We start from the raw sequence: 22,280 nt of genomic DNA, 5'->3' as shown, positions 1-22,280 counted from the left end.
TTCTTCACAAGACGATCAACGTGTACATTCAATTACGTACGCTATATGCTTCAAAGCTACCGTCTCATGTCCTTATAATTGCAGTCCTACTTCTGTACAAGTTGTAGATAACGTTACATTACCTTTTTTTATTTCTAATACAATTTGAAATTGTAAAGAGAGAATTCCAAACCTAGGAACGCTTCGCTCCTCAAATGACGTACGGTATATTGCTGCTGGAAGAGGAGAAAATTCTTTCGCATTCTGCAAATAGGAACAGATTGATGTTCTGTCAGATCCAGTGCCTATTCCTCTGCAGAATAATTTCGGTTGTTTTTTTTTCCAATGGATATTTATTTCGATATCTGTTGTTCAGACGTTCGCTTGATGAATTAAATGAGGCACTATAGTAAGATCTTCCCGAGCGAAACAATTTTGGAAACGAATTTTAGTATGCCCGCTGTCTGTCAACCCTCGTTTCGATACCATTGCGTCACACAGTGTCGAGACATATGGCTTCAATACTTCCACTGAATTAAGTTTCAAATTTGTTGAATCATAAAGCTTATTGTCTTTTGGCCATAGTATTTGGAAATAAGTAGAATAGAATAATTTATTTTTCCAGTTATTAAGTTCTGTACTGAGAGCAGGAAACTTCGTATTTTCGTACTTCCAAAAGAATTCACGAATTGACTTACAACAAAGCTTCGGTTCGATGTTCAAAAGACATAAATCCTAAATCCTAAACTGTAAATTTTATTTGCAAATGAGTCTCCTCCATGTCTTCTGGCAGCGGTGTCTGGACGTCGCAAGGCGCTGGCTCCCCTTTACGTGTCACAGAGGTTGGTCGCACACCAGCGTTTTGATGCGCCGGCACGCAGATAAGAAATGATTTATTTCTCAAGCAATTTATAGGCTATTTAGCGGAGTATTGAGTATTGGACTGAACAATCAAAACCGTAGAGCTAATGAAGTTGACCAACACAATGCGATTGCAGTTCAATATTCATAAATATTTATTGATATTACAGAAATATCTGTGAATGTTGATCTCACTTCAGTGTGGATTCAAAGCAAAGTCATTAACAAACAGTCATAAATAAAGTGCAGAAGTACAGCGTAAACGCAGAACTTATTTCCTTTTTCTCAAAACAGTAATTATCAAAACTATGTGCAAACATTTCCAGAAATTTTCATTCTTTACTAAACACAATGCAAAACATAGTTCACTGCTCACATGCTACCATTAACATCAATTATAGCAAAGTAATCTACACTGTGACAATTACTGAACTCTCGCGTAATGATCACAACGAAAAGATCCGAGAAATTAGAGCAAATACGGAGACTTACAAGCAGTCGTTCTTCCCACGCACAATTCGTGAATGGAACAGGGAAGGGGGGATCAGATAGTGGTACAATAAGTACCCTCCGCCACACACCGTAAGGTGGCTCGCGGAGTATAGATGTAGATGTAGATGTATGAAGAAAATCGCAAATTAGTCACAAGCTGCCGGGCGTGCACTCCCTTTACTTAACACGTAAATGTCACTACAGATATTCGACTTTTGGTTATGAGACGTTCGTTATGTCTGCCATCATTGGCGATGATGTGGTGCCCACGAACAGCGAAATTCTGCACGGCCCGCTGAAGTGTCGGAACTTCGATGCTGTCGATGACCTCCTGAATGGTTGTTTTCAGTTAAGCAGTGGTCTTGGGGTTGTTGCTGTACACCTTATATTTAATATAGCCGCACAATGAGGAGTCACATGTGTTCATATACGGAGACTATGGCAGTCAATCAAGGCTGAGGCCGGGGGCCTCTGGGTACCCAACATCCCGAATGCGGTCCCCAAAGTGCTTCTTCAGGACATGAGACACTCTCCTGCTTGGATGGTGTCGAGCTCCGTCTCGCTTGAACGACATCTTGTTGATATCAGGGTGATTTTGGATGATGGGGACGACATCATTTTGGAAAACCTTCACGTAGCTTTCGGTAGTCACCGTGCCATCAAAGAATATCGCACCGATTACTACGTGACCCGTTGAGGATGGAGAGATTTCTCGATCGCGGAGTACGGATTCTCAGTCCTGCAAATGCGCTTGTTTAGCTTATCGACGAACCCATGCAAATTAAACCGGGCTTTGTCACCAAAGCAAACCAAACGCATGCGGATATTAATTCCCATCATGCCCCATGGCTAACCGCGGAGTTTTAACGTCCTAACGCAAACCGTTGACACGTTATGGCGATTTTATTTCATTCACTTCAATCATATTCACCCTGTAATTTCATTTCTGCCTTGATTCTGACTAGTACGACGCTAAAGTTACAACAAGTTCTCCAAAATAAATCATCGAAACTTTATTTAGAGTATTCCAAATCCTGCACGAAGTAAAAGTGTCACTAATTTAAATCTGTACCCACAAACAGTTCGCGTTGACTCGCCGACCAGATCACTATTCAGATCTACCTCTCGTGAGATCACCGGAACGACACTCCGAGACAGAAAGCTGCCGAAACTCGAATCACGAAACATCAAATACCGAATGAACCGAAAGACGCAAAGATCCACGCCCTTCCACATTCTCTGTGGCATCGCCCAACACTGACTCGACGTTTAACACTGAAAAATATTCATATTTAAGGCTGTCCCACATAGGTACTTTACATTTAATTCCAAATCATTAAATTCAAAATAATCTCAATGTTATCACAATCACTTTGTGGACACTCAAAACATGAGCTGTGCGGTGTTACCTAACATATTAAGAAAAATGTAAACCATATTTAGGTACGTTGTTCAGCACTCTCAAGAATTGTGCTACTTAAATATATACGATTAATGTGTGACTAATTTAAAAGGAGTGTTAATCTGCCATCTATTCATTTCTTCTTTAAAACTTCACTTGAAGTGCACATTTTACTAACGCCGATTTGCATTTATGAGTAAACCTAGTATGAAATGGTATTCAAAATTAACTATGGTATTCATCATCGATTATGATTATCTATGCAACTGAGTAACTTAAACTACCATCTTATTTCGTTCAACTGTGGCTAATTCAGAGTATTGTCACATTTACACAATCGTGCTGCTAGAAGACAGAGCAAATTACATAAATAAAATCTGACTTTTTTAGTGTTTATGACCGTCTTTAACTTTGATCTGACACCCTATATGGTACGACACCTCGAAGAGCGAGCTAGTTATTAATTATGAAAGGCCTATCACAATATTCGTAATCAAAAGCATTCCCAAATGTTGTAATAAAAATTGTAAAATTGTGATCCATGTTGCGGTGAGGTCATTTCTTCACGAATATCTCTCTCATATCCATGGTTTCATGATATCGTGTTTAGGAGATTGTCCCGTTTCGAGCCACCGTCAGTTGCCGACACTATACAGGCAGCATAAAAAATAATCATCCTATACGGCACACCCATACTTCGGAAACTAGTAAACAAATACAACTGATTTTGTTTTTTTATGAACGGGAAATTCAAAGTTTTTTTTTCATACCTTCTCATAGTTCTTCAATATGCCGGCCTTGAGAAGTACGGCAAATGTCAACGCCGTTTTCTGATTGTTCCCATACTACAGCGTGCATGTCTTGAGTTACAGCTTCCGCAGCTGCTGTTATGAGATTTCTCAGTTCGTTCACTGTTGTTGGTAATGGAGGCACGTTAACAGAGTCTTTCATAGGCCCTCGCAAGAAATAATCACATAGAGTCAGGTCTGGTGACCTTCGGAGCCAGTTATGTAAGGCTGAAACATTTGGTACAATGTGAACGATCCATCGTTCAGTAATCTACATCTACATCTACATTTATACTCCGCAAGCCACCCAACGGTGTGTGGCGGAGGGGACTTTACGTGCCATTGTCATTACCTCCCTTTCCTGTTCCAGTCGCGTATGGTTCGCGGGAAGAACGACTGTCTGAAAGCCTCCGTGCGCGCTCTAATCTCTCTAATTTTACATTCGTGATCTCCTCGGGAGGTATAAGTAGGGGGAAGCAATATATTCGATACCTCATCCAGAAACGCACCTCAATCCTTTGATTTAAAAATTGCAGATGCCAGTGTGGCGGTGCCCCAGCCTGTTGGTAAATGGAGTCGTTCGAATCAGTCTCCAATTGTGGGATGGGAACGTTCTCAAGCATATCGAGATATGTACTTCTTGTAACAGTGATTTCGGCAAAAAAAAAAAAAAAAAAAAAAAAAAAAGGAAAAAGGAGAAAATGGGCCGTACACCTTTTACCGTGAAAGTGCACAAAACACATCCAATTTTGGAGAGTCGCTCTAGGTTGTACAACTTCATGTGGTTGCCCCGTACTCCATATTCTCACATTATGGCGGTTCACCTTCCCATTGAAATGGAATCTTGCCTCGTCACTAAACACTAAGCGTGGCAGAAAACTGTCATTCTCCATCTTCCCAAGAGCGAAATTACAGAACTCCAAACGTTTATGTTTGTCACCTTTACTAAAAGCTTGTATTAGCTGACTTTTGTATTGTTTCGTGTGTAAACATCGAAGCAACACACGCCAGACGGACATCGGGGGCATGTTGAGCTATCGAGTTGCACGGCGAACTGATTTCTGACGACTTCTTGTGAAACTATGGCGAATGCGCTCGATGTCTGTGTCAGGCACTCGGGGATGGCCACCGTCTAATGCTCTGTGCTGTAGGAGGATCCACACCATACCTAGTACGAAAGTCACGTTCAACGGTTGTTACTGAACCGCACTGCGCAAAACGTAAAACACGAAACGCTTTCGGTTGTCCCGACACCATTTTTACTACAACTGAGGCGGGCGCTCACTCCTGCAAACAAGCGGGAACCATGTAAAGTTCGAGAGTTTGCTCTTTCCTTCAGTGTGTTGTTCACGCACATATCTTAAATAGCATAATAGTTATGATGTTTTTGAAATGGGATTATACTTTTTCATACAGAATTCGTTTGTTAGACAGCAGTTTCCCCCGGCACCACACTCGGAAGTACCCGCTGGCGTGGCCTTACCCGCCTAAGGCCTGTCTAGCCGGCTAACGCCACTGCTGTAGGCGAGACACGCCCACATCCTCGACCGAGCGAGATGGCGCAGTGTTCAGCACACCGGAGTCGCATTCAGGAGGAGGACGCTTCAACCCCGCGTCCGGCCATCCTGATTTAGGTTTCCCGTGATATCCCTAAACCGCTCCAGGCAAATGCCGGGATGGCTCTTTTGAAAGGACACGGCCGACTGTCTTCGCCGTCCTTCCATAATCCGATGATACCGATGACCTCGCCGTCTGGCATCCTCCATCACAACAAACCCCCAACCCCCCATCCTCCTCCCCCTCTGCACAGTAGATCACCACGTATTGACATATACACTACTGCCCATTAAAGTCACTACACAACGAAGATGACGAGCTACAGACGCGAAATTTAACCGACAGCAACAGGATGCTGTGATCTGCAAATTATTAGCTTTTCAGAGCATTCACACAAAGTTGGCGCCGGTGGCGACACCTACAACGTGCTGACATGAGGAAAGTTTCCAACCGGTTTCTCATACACAAACAGCAGTTGACCGGCGTTGCCTGGTGAAACGTTGTTGTGATGCCTCGTGTAAGGAGGAGAGATGCGTACCATCACGTTTCCGACTTCTTTTATAAAGGCCGGATTGTAGCCTATCGCGATTGAGGTTTATCATATCACGACATTTCTGCTCGCGTTGGTCGACATCCAATGACTATGGAATCGGTGGGTTCAGGAGGGTAATACGGAAGGCCGTGCTGAATCCCAACGGCCTCGTACCACTAGCAGTCAAGATGACAAGCATCTTATCCGCACGGCTGTAACGTATCGTGCAGCCATGTCTCGATCCCTGAATCAACAGATGGGTACTTTTGCAAGACAACAACTATCTGCACGAACAGTTCGACGACGTTTGCAGCAGCAGCATGGGCTCTTAGCTCGGATACCATGGCTGCGGTTACCCTTGGCGCTGCGTCACAGACAGGAGCGCCTGCGATGGTGTACTCAACGACGAACCTGGGTGCACGAATGGCAAAAAGTCATTTTTTCTGACGAATCCAGGTCTGTTTACAGCATCATGATGGCCTCATCCGTGTTTGGCGGCATCGCGGTGAACGCACATTGGAAAGGTGTATTCGTCATCGCCATACTGCCGTATCACCCGGCGTGATGGTATGGGGTGCCATTGGTTACACGTCTTGGTCACCTCTTGTTCGCACTGACGGCACTTTGAACAGTGGACGTTACATTTCAGGTGTGTTACGACCCGTGACTCTACCCTTCATTCGATCCCTGTGAAACACTACATTTCAGCAGGATAATGAACGACCGCATGTTGGAGGTAATGTACGGGCCTTTCTGGATACAGAAAATGTTCGACTGCTGCCCTGGCCAGCACATTCTCCAGATCTCTCACCAACTGGAAACGTCTGGTCAATGGTGGCCGAGCAACTGGCCCGTCACAATACGCCAGTCACTACTCTTGATGAACTGTGGTATCGTGTTGAAGCTGCATGGACAGCTGTTCCTGTGCACGCCATCCGAGCTCTGTATGACTCAATGCCCAGGCGTATCAAGGCCGTTATTACTGCCAGAGAAGGTTGTTCTGGGTACTGATTTCCCAGGATGCATGCACCAATATTGCGTGAAAATGTAATCACATGTCAGTTCTTGTATAATACATTTGTCCAATGAATACCCGTTTATCATTTGCATTTCTTCTTGGTGTGGCAATTTTAATGTCCAGTAGTGTACTATAGTTTCATTTGAAAAAGAGAAGTTGATACCCGTCTCCTGCAAAGAATACGAGTATGGCAATGGACTATACGTGGCTCATACAGCAGTCTCTCTCATTTAATCAAGTGCAAACATCATAACGATCTCTTAAATGCTGTCAATTGTTTTTGACGTAAACAGTTCAGCTGATCAGCCAGTATACAGGTTGATTTACGAGGATATGTAAGTACTTTAATATGTTTTTGTACATGTAAAACTAAATAAAAAAGTTCATATAAACAGAGATACGCAAAAGTTTAGTTACGGCTAACAAAAGATTTTGCCTAAAATTTAGCTCCTTAGCTGATATGAAGCCATTGCGAAACTGAACAAGTTTAAAATAAAGCACCGTTTCCATTCATTTTGTTGTTATTGATGTGGTGAATCTAATAAAACATTTTCCCAGGATGTCTAACTGGCGAGAAGTACTTACAGTTCCTTCAAGGAGAAATGCCCCGCTTGCTCGAAGATCTTCCACTAGCTACGCGACTGCAAATGCATTTCCAACATGACCGCGCGCCTCCATATTCTACCAACCCGTCACTATACATTTAAAAGCACATTTTTCCCAGATATAGATTGGTCGAAGTGCTACTCAGATCGACCGATTTAACACCAATGCATTTTTGTGTATGGGGATGAGTGAAGACATAGTTTATGAGGACAGAGTCCATAGACGTGAAGCATTGCTTGCTCGCGTTGTGAGTGCAACAGTCGAAATTAAGAACAACCCTGTGAAACTGAAACGAGCAACGAAATCTGTTCATACAAGTGCAGCTAAATGCATTGAATTCAGTGGAGACATTTTTGAACATTTATTGTGAATGTATTATGAAACTGTATGTACACTGTACAACTTCCTTAACACTGAGCTTTGGTTTTTCTGGTTTAAGATGAATTCACGTGTGCTATGAGACTAAAAAAAGCAGATAATCTGACACGTTCATACAGATTCAGTTAACGTTATTACCATCATTTTTTCCAAAACTAATTTCTCTGCAACTTCTGTTGAAAATTTTGGGCAGTTGTCTGAAATTTAAAAAAAAACAAAAAATGGTACAAATGGCTCTGAGCACTATGGGACTCAACTGCTGTGGTCATAAGTCCCCTAGAACTTAGAACTACTTAAACCTAACTAACCTAAGGACATCACACACATCCATGCCCGAGGCAGGATTCGAACCTGCGACCGTAGCGGTCGTGCTAAAAAAACCAAAATTGGGGAAAGTAATAAATTAAAACTGCCTATTGGCTTCTGTCTCGGGTTCTTTGGCCAACGTTCATCTAATGATTTTTCTGACGTTTCGCCAGCACGAGCGGCTGGCATTGTCAAAGCTTCACCCTCCACCACCGGCAGTGAAGGGTGAAGCTTTGACAATGCCAGCCACTCGTGCTGGCGAAACGTCAGAAAAATCATTAGATGTACGTTGGCCGAAGAACCCGAGACAGAAGCCAATAGGCAGTTTGTCAACAAGTGGCCACGAAAGCTTCAAAAATTTTGTAATAAATTAAAAATTTTATGAAACTACTTATTTGCTTCAATGGATGTTCTGGAAAACTACTGCAGATACACATGTGGGGCATGTTTTATTAGATTCACCAGACCAATAACCACAAGATAAATGGAGATCGTCATTTACTGTAACCTCGGTCAGTTTTGCGATGGCTTCATATTAGTTAAGTTGTTAAAGTTCAGGCAAAATCGTTTATTAGCCGGAACTTGGTAACCAAGCATTTGCGGATCTATGTTTACCTGAACTTTTTTCTTTAGTTTTACTTGTAGAATAACATATTAAAATATTTGCATCTCTTCGTGAATCACACTGTATTTCGAAACAACGGAGTGGTATCCACCTTGTAAAATGGTGTGATCCAAATTAATTTACTCTACTTTATTTACTAGACAGGTAGTGGCAAAAAAATGTGTTTTGTGGTCACACTTGTTCGTAAAATTTCAGGTTGTTCAGCAGACTGCAAGTTTGGTGAAGTTATTTTGAGAAAAAAGTTCCTTACTTGGCTCGACACCTGCGACCTTCCATGATGTTCTGCAGAGGCTTCAGTTGGTTCACCCGCATTTTTGTGGCGGTGGTCATATTTACTGGCTACAGTCACCCAGTTCCTGTTACAGGTAAAAAATTTACTTTGTTCGATTCATAAGAGTCTGAGTATGATAATGGATAACAATTTATTGTGAAATAATGAACAATAAGTTTAATTTTTTTACTGAAATTTTTGCTATTTTCTTTTTCAGAATCCTATACCGGAGTCACCTTGCATACTTTAACAACCGACAACTCAGGTAAGTGTTTCATCCGTTACTACTAAAAACACCTCATGGTCCACGGGGTTCATTTGGTGCTATTTTATTTAATCATGGCAGTCTTATCTGGTGGTCTGAGACGTCCACGCCGGCGCCGTGGGGCGGCAGTCATATTCAAACACAGTAGATTGCTACTTGAATATATCCAGCTTTTATTTTTGAAACAGCGATAGATGATGTAAAATAATTCTGCACTAATTTAATCTTAATAATGTGATATCTCCTTTGTTCAGAATGCTGTCTCGTCCAAGGGTCACACGAACTTGTATTCAGTACTGTTCATTGCTCCTGGATGACAGGCAATACGCACGTCCCACGCTACTGCTTTGCCAGTAGCATAACACCCGTGGTATACACCGGAGTGAACTTGTTCGGGTATCTGCTTTGTGTCACGTTGCAGACATAAGCATACTGCGAGCGAACTTCGCAACATGATTGGGTATCAGTGTATCATCGCTTTTGGTGTTCTAGAAAGCTCCAGTTCGAATGCCATTTAGTCATCACGTAGCGTATACAGGATGGTTTTTACCACCGTATACAGACTCTAGGGATTGATCGATGAGAGGATAAGGAACAAAAAGGTCTAATGAATTTATGTTTGGAAACGCGTGGTTTCCACACCAGACACAAATTATTCATACAGTGTTACGAAGACTGCGGTCTAAAACTCGCTGTACCACGCAACGACAGTTACAGTACGTAATGAAAATGGTTTCCGTCTGCCTCAACGCATGCGTGTATACGCACAGAAGCGTGCTCCGTCCCTCACGTTCAAATCGGCCAGGCTGCATACGAACAGCGTCATAGGCAGGATGGATACGCTGCTCCAGTGTCTCCACATCTGGAATGTCCTCTGCGTACACGATGCTTCTGAGGTGGCCCCATAACCAGAAATAGCACGGGTTGAGATGCAGTGAACGAGCAGGCCATGCAACTGGAGCCTCTCGTCCGATCCTTCAACCTGGGAAGACACGTTTGAGATGCATCCGGACGTTAATGGCGAAGTGGGCTGGAACACCATCATAACATAACCATTAGAATCATAAATGGCACTTCTTACAGCAAGACGGCCTTAGGAAATGCCGATAGTTCCCCTCTGTTAGGTGACGTGGAAGGAAGACCGGTCCCAAAATACGGTCGCAAATTATCCCAGCCCACCCATTCCGGCTACACCGATGCTGATGATTCGCTGTCATCGTACCACAGGGCTTCTGCATACTATCCCACAGATGACTGTTACGAAAGTTGAAGATGCCACTCCACATAAGGCTGGCCTCATCGGCGAATAGGATGGATGACACAAATCCTGCAATCATGGTTGCCTGGTGAAGCAACCGACGACAAAACTGCTGCCGATGTGGAAAGTCTGTCGCTAGTAACCCCTTCACACGCTCTAACTGATAAGGGTAGTAACAGTCGTCATGGAGAATGTCCCACACGGTCGTCTGGCTTACCCCGTACAAGCCGGTCCATTGCCTGGTACTGACAATTTTAATCACATTTTTTTCCATGTCTAGTGTCTCTTCATTTCGGGTACGTCCTTCATGATTTCCTGCATGTTTATTTATTTATTTATTTAACCTGGCAAGATTAGAGCCATCAGGCCCTCTCTTACATCTACTCAGGCATTCTACTTATTTTACATTCATACGTTTTAGTAGACATGTTAAACTACATCTAGTACAAAAAGTGAAATAAACAATTAGAAATACATACATATAGAGTTTATATTCGTAGATCATAAGTACTGTTATAATTAGACATTATTGAAGAGACAAATTTTAGATAGGAGTGCTGGCAGCAGGGAGTGTGAGGGAGACTCATGGTGAAGGGAGGAGAAGAATAGAGACACATGATGAAACATAATTACGGAAATATAAAGGAAAAGAAGACTGCGTGGCTAATAGAGATAGATGAAGAGGAAGGCATCTCAGGAACAAGATAGGAGACGCTATCTTTGCTATTTGACGGATGAGAGGATTGGCCTGGTACATTAATTTTGTGGAGAACATTATGAAGATGATAGTAGGAAATCCTTCAACTTCTCCTTAAAAGCAGCAAGAGATTGAATTTTGCGCAAGGTAAGGGGCAGTTTGTTCCAGAGGCGGACAGCGGCAACTGAGAAGGAGTTTGCAAAAGTTTTTGTTTTGTGAGTGACCACAGTTGGGATACCAAATAAACGTGACCTCGTGTTTCGATTATGATGGCATGACAGGTTTTTAATGTCTGAAGCAAGGTACTGGGGTGCTTGCGCGACGAGGAGTCTGTGAAGTAGACATAGAGTGTGGTAGTCACGCAATTTGTCCGGCCGCAGCCACCCTAGCTCGGAGTATGAAGCACTTACATGATCATATCGGCGAATGTTGCAGGTGTAACGCACACAGGCATTCATGGTTAGCTCTAGCCGCCTTTTGTTTTCACTACTCGTGCCTTGCCGAATCGCGTCACAATAGTGGAGGTTCGGTAGAACGAGTGCTTGCACGGGCTGGCGTTTCAAGTCCTGTGGAAATATGTTCCGAAACTTTTTGAGAGCATAGAGACAAGCAGATGTCTTTCGGCACACTGCGACTGTATTCCCCGCCCAGTTGAGATGCTCATCCAAAGTTACACCCAAGTTCTTCACTGTTTTCTGATATGGTATTGGAGTATCGTCGAGCAGAATAGGAGGTAGCCGTTCGCGGAAATCTGAACTTATTAATTTCTGGTGGGCTATTAAGATTACTTGCGTCTTTAGGTAATGACGTGCGAGAAACAGTACGACCCTCTAGGAGGAAAAAATGCATTCTATAAGTATGGCTGCGTGGTATTGCACTGCAGCTTCTGTAACAAAGTATGATTGAATAAATGGTCTCTGTCATGGGAACCATGCGTTTCTGGACATCATTAGAACATTTTTGTTCCTTATCATCTCACTGGTCAACCCCTAGTGTTTGTACATCGTAGAAAAAAATCACCTAGTATCTTCCATAGACGCTTACAGTGATAAAAGCAATCTGTCTACGGAACGTAATAGTAAAATTTTCAAAGAGGGTTACCAACGCGCCTTTAGTTGCATTATGCTGCACACTGTACGTCTTTTTTTTTTTAGAGACGTACTGATGTTGCAGAGTTCATCTTTGACACGCAAGTGCCAAATGTGACACGAAACCAGCAAAATGGAGAATCCGGCAGTTCCCTTGGCTACTTACTCATAATTTCGTATGCAAGCCAACTTCCGCTATTTCCTTCGTGTCCGAGTAAAACCAGATGTGTCAGATAAATTCGGCTCTAAAAGTCACGTCTTAACACTTCATATCAATTTTAAACAAGTTATTCGTGTTAACTGTATCAAAATCCGTGTTTGTGTCGCACTATATTCCGTATTTTCGGACGCTGTGTGCCATGAGAAACGAATTTTGTGCTATAGCATCCGTTACGAGCAGCATTTATCTATAAAAATTCCGGAGTAGCAATCTCATTCAGTGATACGTTTATCCCATCATTCATTGTATATCAACGTGAATAAATATAAATTTTTGAGAAATTTAATAAGTTACCAGTGATGAGAATTACGTATCTCGTAGAAATCTGTGTTTTTGTAGCGCTTGTTGTAAGTTGCATGTCGTGTTCCATTGTCTGCATTCACCGCAAAGTAATTATTATCTTCATTTTGTTTTCGACTACAGCCTCTAAAAAAATTCAGGAGATTAGTAGCGTTTATAGAAGGTGATACTGAGGCTGTAAAGGAAACATCGATTTGAGTGCGGACTGCTTCAGATATTAACGGTAACTAGTCATACTTGGAGCTTAACTGGTCCAGAGTATAAAAATGAATCTCTAGGCTTAACTTAATGACACTTGTTTACTATTCTGTAAGACATTACACCAGCCACACTGCAGCCCTACTATGAACACTCTCCTCGAACGTGGGAAGATAAGCGGACGTTCATAAGCTAAGATCAGCGGCCTGCAAGCTATTGTGCGTGGGTGTTTCGGGAGAGTTACCAACAGTCTTGTATCCGATATACCACAGGTACCTCACACTATCATATCGTGCTGTCGCTTCTACACGAGGTACATGATCTGTCACCGCTCATGCACTTGGCTGTGACCGGTCTGCTAGTGGTAGTACTAGGCTGCATGGACGGTGGAGGCAGGGACCGGGGAGCAGTCAGCACGTGGTACTCATCACCATAACCAACAAGTATGAGGTGCAGTCTTCCACTGAAATCGAAACTGAGTCAGTGAGACTGACTTCAGCTGTTGAGTAACATGGTATGTGCTGTGTCGAGAAGGGGCAAACATAAAAGGATAGGATCTATTAACAGGAGGAAGTTCAAATGTACGGCAAGTTAATGTATTCCTTAGGGAAATGCAAAAAGCGATGTGAGGGAACACTAACTGCACTCAGTATGTATGGCTGGGAGCCTTATTCAGCACGCTACAGAGGCACTTCAGTCAGCCGCTGAGAGAGCAGGGCGCTACCAGCTGCTGACTGTGCTCTGTGGCCACATTTGGATCATTCAAATGGCAGAGAAGGTTGACAAAGCCGGCCTCATCTAATTTCAGTGAGACTCACAATTTGCTGCAGTGCAAAACTGGTCGTGCATCCCACGTTCTGAATCGAATGGAATGACTGACTCAGAGTTGGAAGGTTCTGTGACAAAGCAGCCTGAAAATTCTTGGACTTGCATCAAGGGGTTGAATGCTCTATGGACACCCTAAATGGGTCAGGTGTGTGGTACACATCAGAGGCTGCTGCTCAGGTAGCTGTTTGGGTGCGGAGTGTACACAACGGCTTTTAGATTAGACTACTCTTCGTCCATTCCAGATAACGATAGGGATCTGAAAGTGTCAGTAATAGTTCCAAAGAAGTGTCACATACTTGCGAGAGTATTACTGTTCAAGTGATTAACTTCCAAAGCACTGATATCAACGTGCCAGGGTTTGAAGCTGCCCCAGTACAGCTGGTGAAAACGTGGCATTGACAGCAGTGAGACACTGATAAAACTTTCAACCTGCATTGAAAATATACACTGAGATAGTGTGGCATTTGCCGCAGGTCACAAACAAATTGTACCAACCAAAACAGAAACATAAACTCCGTGTGAGGCTTTCTGGGAAAGACTCAGTATCATGGGTGGGCATTAATTTGGAATCAGGTCCCTCTGTCAACTTCTAGACCTACTCCAGATGGAACCAAAAATTATGCAGAAAGCACTGTTATATAAGTTTCCAAGTCACTCTCTGATTGATGAAATAGATGTTAATTGGGCAACAATCTATTGGTTAAATGACAGTTCAGTAAGGGGTGGGGGAGACAAAACATCTGGTGAAACATTTCTAAATGAGTTGTCTGATGATTACCTAAAACAGTCTGTTTGGGAGCCCACTCATGATGTTGCACCTGATAGTTTCAAAATGAACATACCTCTTTGAGGAAGCTCACACAGAAACTAGTATCAATGACCATGATTTACAACATGCAAATGGCCACTAAAACAAGTAGCAGAATACATATATGTTCAGCAAACAAGATAAAGAAGCAATTGTGACCTATTTGAATACAAAACTCGAAATATTTAGCTCTTGAGAACAACATGTAGAAAAATTGTGGTTGAGGTTTACAAGAACAGTCAGCTGTGCACTTGGTACGTATGTAAAGCAGTTCATGATAAGAGGGACACTCCACGGTCTGCATTCATCTGAAAGAAACATCTAAAGAAAAAGAGACAACTGGCCAATGAATTCTAGGCAAAACGTAGCCCTACATGTAGGAAGATGCTAAATGTATTTGGCTGATGAGAGAAAGTTCCGTCCAACCTACTAAGCCTACTGAGTCACAGTTAGGCACAACAAAAAGACTCTCATAATTAAAGAAACACTGTCTTTCGTCGTGGAATGACCGTTATGTAGTGCTGGAATGGAAGCAGGGAAGGGGATGGATGAGTGAAGACAATGACTAACAAAGGTTCCCACAACCTGCCTGGTGTCCTCCTTTGTTAGTCACTGCCCTCACCAAACCAGCAAGGTGCCCTGTTCCCATTCCAACACTACCCAGCCATCATGCCACCACCACCCCAGTCTTTTTATTTCTCTACTTTTCTGACACTTCCCCTCCCTCCACACCCTTCTGCTGCCCTCTGTCTAACCTGTAGCACTTCACTGTCCACCACCCCACCATCCTGCCGCTCCTCCTCTCCCCACACCCAGTCGCCACTCCCACCATGCACTCGTGCTGCTGGTCACAATGTGGTTTCAGTTGCCTGAGACTGCAGTCGTGTGTGTGAGTTGCGTGCGTGCGTTCTTGTGTGTGTGTGTGTGTGTGTGTGTGTGTGTGTGTGTGTGTGTGTGAGTGAGGGGAGTGTACGTGTATGCATGTCTGTCGTCTATTGTTGACAAAGGCCTTATTGGCCAAAAGCTTTAATTCTGGGAGTTTTTTGTTGTGCCTATCTGCAACTCAGCATTTCCGCTCTATGGTGAGTTGCAAATTTCCTTTTCGTAATATTGTCACATTCCATCCTGGATGTTTCATAATTTGATTCCTACTAAGACTATTGTAATAGAATAGGAAGGATCTCTCACAAAACCAAGGAAATTCCGGTTCTATGTAAAGCTGGTACCAAAGTTAGTGCTCAGACACTCGTAGACTGGGTAATGACAGAAATTAAGAATAGAAAATAAAAATCAGAAACTGAATTAGTTTTCCGAAATGTTTGTTTAGAGATGGTACTGTGGGGTATTGCTCCAATTTGTGACAATGACAGATATAGATGTAGTATTAGTGTCACTAGTGTTGAGAAACAGCTGAAATTTAACAAGGCTCCAGAACCTGATGGAATCTCTATCAGATCCTACACCGAATTTGCGACTAAGTTAACCCCCCTCTTAACCAAAATCCTTGTACAAATAACACAATAATAAATTGTAAATATCTATCACAAATAACAATGTCCAGTAGTTGGGAGAATTCCGAGGAAACACCCATCAAGTAGAGGAGCAGCAGGAGTCATTCACAAAACTACCATATAATAAATATCCTTGCCATCCATTTGTTATAGGATTCTTGAACATATTCTGAGCTCAAACGTAATGAGATTCCTTGAATAGAAGGAGCTCATTGCCAATCAGTATGGATTTCAAAAATAGTGACATTTCTTTCATGATATCCTTAAAGCCATAATCAAGACAGTAGGATAAATGCAGTAATTTCGGATTTTCGATAAAATCATTTCACTCAGTACCATAACCACACTTATTACCAAAAGTAAGATCATATGGCGTATGATGCGAAATTTGTGGCTTAACTGAGGATTTATTTGGTAGGGAGGACTCAGCGTGTTACCTTCAATGCAGAGAAATTGGTGTGGACAGTGTAAGTGTATTGGGACTCGCAGGTTCTGTTATATATTAATCGTCTTGCAGCAATTTAATAGTTTTAGAATTTTCGTGGATGATGCAGTTATCTATAATGAGGTACTATCTGAAGAATTCTGCACAAATATTGAGTAGGATCTTGATATAAAAATGTTATAGTCACCAATGAAAGAGTACAGCTGGTACCAGTTAATTCATACAAATCTCTGGGCATTACAATTTGGGACATCAAACGGAACGATGATGCGCTCTCAGTTGGAGATAAGACGGGTGGAAGGCTTCGGTTCATTGGTAGAATACTAGGGTGATGTAATCAGTCCACAGAGATGATTGTTTACAATTGTCTCATGTGACGATACCGAGAATATTGCTCTAGTGTGTAGGAGCCGTATCAAATAGGACTGGCAGCAGGTATTGTAAACACGTAGAGAAGAGCAACACGAACATTGAATGCTTCTTTGATCCATGAAGAAACTGAACTGGCACACTTTGAAGATAGACGGAAACTATTCCGATAAAGCCCACTCTGAAAGTTTCAAGAAGCTGCTTTACACCTCGAATCTAGCAATATACTACAACCCACCACTTATCGCTCTCACAGGTGTCGTGAGGATGAAATTAGCAGACTTACAGGACGCACAGAGGTAATTTAAACAATCATGCCCAAGCTCCACATGTGACTGGAATGTGAAGAAGCCCTGATAACTGATACATTACGAGGTATCCTCTGCCATGCATTTCAAAGTGGTTTGCAGAGTATGGATGCAGATGTATACGTAGATGAACAGAGTTGATAGGGTTATCGAACAGAAAATGTAAGATTTGTGTTTGAGAAATAACTTCCCTTTTTCTTAAGCGTCTAAATTCAGTGGAGAGTGGGTTAAAATCAAGAGCTATTAGTTTCTAATATCTCCGTTAATCAATGGCCGATTTTTCAGTCCATTGTCGATGCCACTATTCTGGATTACGAGAAAATTTGCTGTCACGCATACTTGAGAACCCTACACGACAGTTTCAAGCGAGCTCTCGTAGCGATCACTTTTTGATGTGCTCCCGTGCGTTGACTGTGTTGCGAGTTTGACGATTCGCACTCTACACGTTCTTATAAGTCTTTTGGTACTTGTAGCGTCGTTATCGTAGAGAAGGAGCGTATAGTGTGAGGTCCGCCAGAGTTATACACGTCAGCCTAGCAACACCTTCACAATCGTAGTCATCGTCAGTTAATCACAGATCGCCGATCCCTCTGACACTGTCCTGGTGATACCGCCACCCAAACAGGTTCATTCTTGACACCAGTGCAGCAGGCCATTAGCAGCAGAAGAGCAGGCCATATTACTAAAATGCTCTGTGCCGACTCTCTAATACTGTCCCAGACTGTGAGGTACCGGGTTCAGATCCCCTTCTGCTGTTGGCACAGTGCTGAAATACAGAGAACACTCTCGGGGTCATCCCCCGACCCCTCGTTCCCCCACCTCCCCACGACACATTTTCGCGGTCGAGTGTCTACAGTGTGAGTCGCTAACTACTGCCACCAAGAATAACTTGAAAAGTGTGATAGAACGTGAAACGTTTGTGGGACAAAGGGTGCATGGGACGATGGGGGTGATAATATGCCGTTGGTTTTTTGTTGCTTGGTGGAGTCGTGTCAGAGATATGAAGGTCAATTTTGTTTTTTTAAATAACATGCTGCAGTTTGGTACTTATTTTATGAAAGCGGCTATCGAGACGAATCCAATGATGTGTAAGTTCTTTGAAGGTCAACAGGGTCACAAAGGTAGCATGAACGTCAATTTACAGAAGGTGTTCGAATGGCTCCAACCTTCTTATCATGGACTGAGTGGTATTCGTCATCACATCAGCACTTATCAAAGCACCAGCTCTGACATTTCTCTCTTGAATATCTTCGGTGTAGTAGGAACGTCTTTATAAATAATGTCTTTTACGAATCCACACAAGAAAAAAATCCAGAGGTGTCAGGTCTGGCGAATGAATCCCTAACGACACATATCCTACGCATCCAATCCAACAATTTGGGAATTGTCCCTGCAGCTCATTTTTAGCCATCATCGAAAAAGGTGCTGGACACCCATCGTGTTGATACCACATTCTGTTCCTCGTTCCCAAAGGTACTTCTTCCAATAACAGACCTAATGTTCCTTGCAGGAAGGTGGTGTACTTCCTACCATTAAGATTTCCTTGTATGAGTAGGGGCCTATAATTCTGTCCTCCAGCATCCCACACTATAGATTCACCAATCACGGTTTTTGGTCTGCAACTTGCCACTGCCAACACGGATTTCCAGTTGCTCAATAATGCATGTTATTCAGATTAAAATTTCCATGAATGTAGCCTCGCCAGTAAATAAAATCAAATTAATATATCTGTCATCCCTCGGAATGTGAAGTTGAGCCCGTCGGCAGAATTCGACGCATACAATCGGTAGCAGTTAATTCTTGGTGGAGATGGTTATGCTAAGGATGATATTTATGTAGATACGTACCAAGTGCACAGCTGACTGTTCTTGTAAACCTCAATCACAATTTTTCTACATGTTGTTCTCAAGAGCTAAATATTTCGAGTTTTGTATTCAAATGGGTCACAATTGCTTCTTTATCTTGTTTGCTGAACATATATGTATTCCGCTACTTGTTTTAGTTGCCATTTGCATGTTGTAAATCACGGTCATTGATACTAGTTTCTGTGTGAGCTTCCTCAAAGAGGTATGTTCATTTTGAAACTATCAGGTGCAACATCATGAGTGGGCTCCCAAACAGACTGTTTTAGGTAATCATCAGACAACTCATTTAGAAATGTGTCACCAGATGTCTTGTCTCCCCCACCCCTTACTGAACTGTCATTTAACCAGTAGATTGTTGCCCAATTAACATCTATTTCATCAATTAGAGAGTGACTTGGAAACTTATATAACAGTGCTTTAGTCTTCTGCATAATTTTTGGTTGCATATGGAGTAGGTCTAGAAGTTGACAGAGGGACCTGATTCCAAATTAATGCCCATCATGAAAGCGAGTCTTTCCCAGAAAGCCTCACACGCAATTTATGTTTCTGTTTTGGTTGGTACATTTCGTTTGTGACCTGTGGCAAATGCCATATTATTTCAGTGTATATTTTCGATACAGGTTGCAAGTTTTAACAGTGTCTCACTGCTGTCAATTCCGCGTTTTCACCAGCTTTCTGTACTGGGTATTATGTGAGCTGTACTGGGGCAGCTTCAAACCCTGGCCAGATTCCCTTGTGATTTGACGTGAACTGACACAAGGATCTCGAACCACAGTGGCAAGAGTACCAAGTTCCGTTTCCTCGTTAGTAACTTTCCTTCGGCTGATATGCTTCCGATACGTTCAATATCCAGTTGTTCTCAATTTATCATACACATATTTAAATGTACGTCGTATAGGGTGAGTCCATTGAGGATATCTTTCAGCATATAAGTCTCTAGCTCTCACTGAATTTCGTTGGCACTCCCCGTAAATGAGAAGCATATCGACTTGTTCTTCGAAGGAATACGTCATACACATTCTCTTGATTCGACAATATTAGTGCTCTATTGCGAAACCGTCGAATGGTGTTTACATGTGAAAGGCACGTTAGATGGATATACTATATTCGGCGAATATTTACTATTTACACGATATACGAGAGAGAGTTGTCAGAGTATGTGCTTCTCTAAGTGGTGATGTGGTAAAGAATACCAATCAATCCATGATAAGAAGATTGCAGTAATGCATTGATACCGATGGTCATCACTTGGAACACCTTCTGTAAATGGACGTTCATGCCACCTTTGGACATTCGTTGACCTTCAAAGACCTTACTGTTACACATCATTGCATTCGTCTCGATAGTCGTTATCAGAAAACAAATACCAAACGATAGCATCCCATTTACGAGAAAAAACAAAGTTGACCTTCATATCTCTGACACGACCCTATCTAGCAACAAAAAACCAACGTCATATTGTAGCCCCCATTGACCCATGGAACATTTGTCCCACAAACTGTTTAGTTACTGTCATACTTCCGGAGTTACTTTAGGTGGCATCAGTTAGTGACTCTCCCTGTACAAATGGTACAGTTGATCTGATGCATGCCCATAGTTCCTCCTCGTAGAGAACTTCGATAAGTAGAATGGTAAACTCAGTAACATTTTTCTGGGTTTGTGACTGCATTGTCAGATGTAAAACTGGTGACGTTTCGGTCTCTGTTGCATATGTCCTTCTTCAGGGTGTTTTTGCTTACAAAACATTAAACCAAAACACACTGCAGAAGGTCACTTGCAACAGTGACAGAAACATCGGTGGTTTTACAATGCAGTCAGAAACCCAGAAAAATTTTACTGGCTGTGACAATGGCTGCGGAAGACTACAGTTATATTTAACATTGTTAAACTCTATCTGGAGTTACTGGCCAAGCTGTTGCATGCCTGTAGCTCTCATTTAAGGCACGACATTATCAACATTAGTCTGCCAGGCAGAAACAGAGTTAATATGAGGCTGAAGTCCGGAGTGGCTGCCAGTAGAGTCCTCCGTTCTCAAAGCTCGCTGTATGTATCGCCACCTTCCTGCTTCATACATAGCGCATTATTCGCCATGTTGGTGTTAATTCGACAGACGAGCAGATAGGCGACGAAATGCAGAGCCAGTACCATATCGCAAGCACCAAATGCTAAGTCAACAAACATCATTTAAATCCGAAATTAAATGTACTGCTTCCAGTCTGCGTGGTAATTTTTCGATCACAAACTACCCTCACATGTTGCTGTCTTGAGGACCGACCATTCTGTCGAATCTGTATCACTATTACAGATATTGTCTGTATTTGTCTTGCGTCTTATGTAACTTCTTTGCTCGTTTCTACTTAATACGGCTTCTGTATGCCATGCTCTTTAATGTAACAATGACCCAGCATTGAAATCACTCGAAAACAACTTAAAAATGAGCAGCGGATGCATTCATAAACCTGAGAGAATGGCAACTGAAAATCAATTGGAGAGACGAGATTATAGGAGAGGTGGTGCGCATATGTGGCTTTTCATCCAAGTAGCGTTCCATACCCGAAAACGGCGGTTCAGCCTTATGCAACCTGACTAATGCACATTTTCGTCAACTGTGTCGGTGGAACATTTTACAAAAACAAGAAAACGCCACACAAGGACTGTGTAAATGTGAAAACCCAGTTTGTTTTTGCTGTATAAAAGAAATGTATATTTCTCTTTCAACTCTAAAAATTAGCCAAAGCTAATTCATAATGTTTTAGCAATGAATGTAATATTCTGAAACACAAAAACTAAATACGTTAAAAATAAAAAAAAAACATTTTCTGCTTGCACAACAACTCATTAAGTTTTCAAGATGTGTGGGTAATGTGCAAACGCCTTAAAATTGTGGGAAACTGACTACTTCAAACGAAAACTATTCAAAATATTTATTTTATATTGAATTTAAATTAGACAAAAACATTTTTAAACGAAACAGTAATAGAAAAATGCTTCATATGCGAAGTTCACTTGCAAAATTCGCATATGTTAATATCTCCTTCATTTTCGGCACGCAAAGAGTGACTCCATTCCTCACACACTACACATTTAATCTACAGTTCTCCCCGAACGTCTTTGAAAAATGCGCCTCCACAAAAAACACAAATGGCATCTTCTTCAGTAGGTTTTTTCCCCCAACTGGGAGATCCAAATCTGACGCCAGAAGAGACATTTGGTGCATTGGGCTCTTCAACTGAATCCTCAGATAACTTAAGCCGTTTTCTGCATGGTTTTCTAGGAGGAGCTTCACGTTTTTTCTTGCTTTTGGC

At 42.2% G+C, this 22,280-nt stretch overlaps 1 protein-coding gene across 2 annotated transcripts in view; it reads left to right on the top strand.

The window, feature by feature from the left end:
- The first annotated feature begins 8,780 nt into the window (after positions 1–8,780).
- The window catches only part of LOC124720203 (ankyrin-3-like), an 81,234-nt gene continuing 67,734 nt past the window's right edge, over positions 8,781–22,280 (top strand). Inside the window, exons 1-2 of one of the 2 annotated variants that reach the window (XM_047245526.1) lie at positions 8,781–8,909; positions 9,033–9,080. In XM_047245526.1, coding sequence (XP_047101482.1) covers positions 8,819–8,909; positions 9,033–9,080 — 139 coding nt within the window. In that variant the 5' untranslated portion in view covers positions 8,781–8,818. The remainder of the gene's footprint in view (positions 8,910–9,032; positions 9,081–22,280) is intronic. The other variant, XM_047245527.1, reaches the window with a different exon arrangement.

The sequence above is a fragment of the Schistocerca piceifrons genome, chromosome 11, assembly GCF_021461385.2.
Source record: "Schistocerca piceifrons isolate TAMUIC-IGC-003096 chromosome 11, iqSchPice1.1, whole genome shotgun sequence".
NCBI lineage: Eukaryota > Metazoa > Arthropoda > Insecta > Orthoptera > Acrididae > Schistocerca > Schistocerca piceifrons.
The sequence above is the reverse complement of the archived record's forward strand: the minus strand, read 5'-3'. Positions and strand labels throughout refer to the sequence as shown.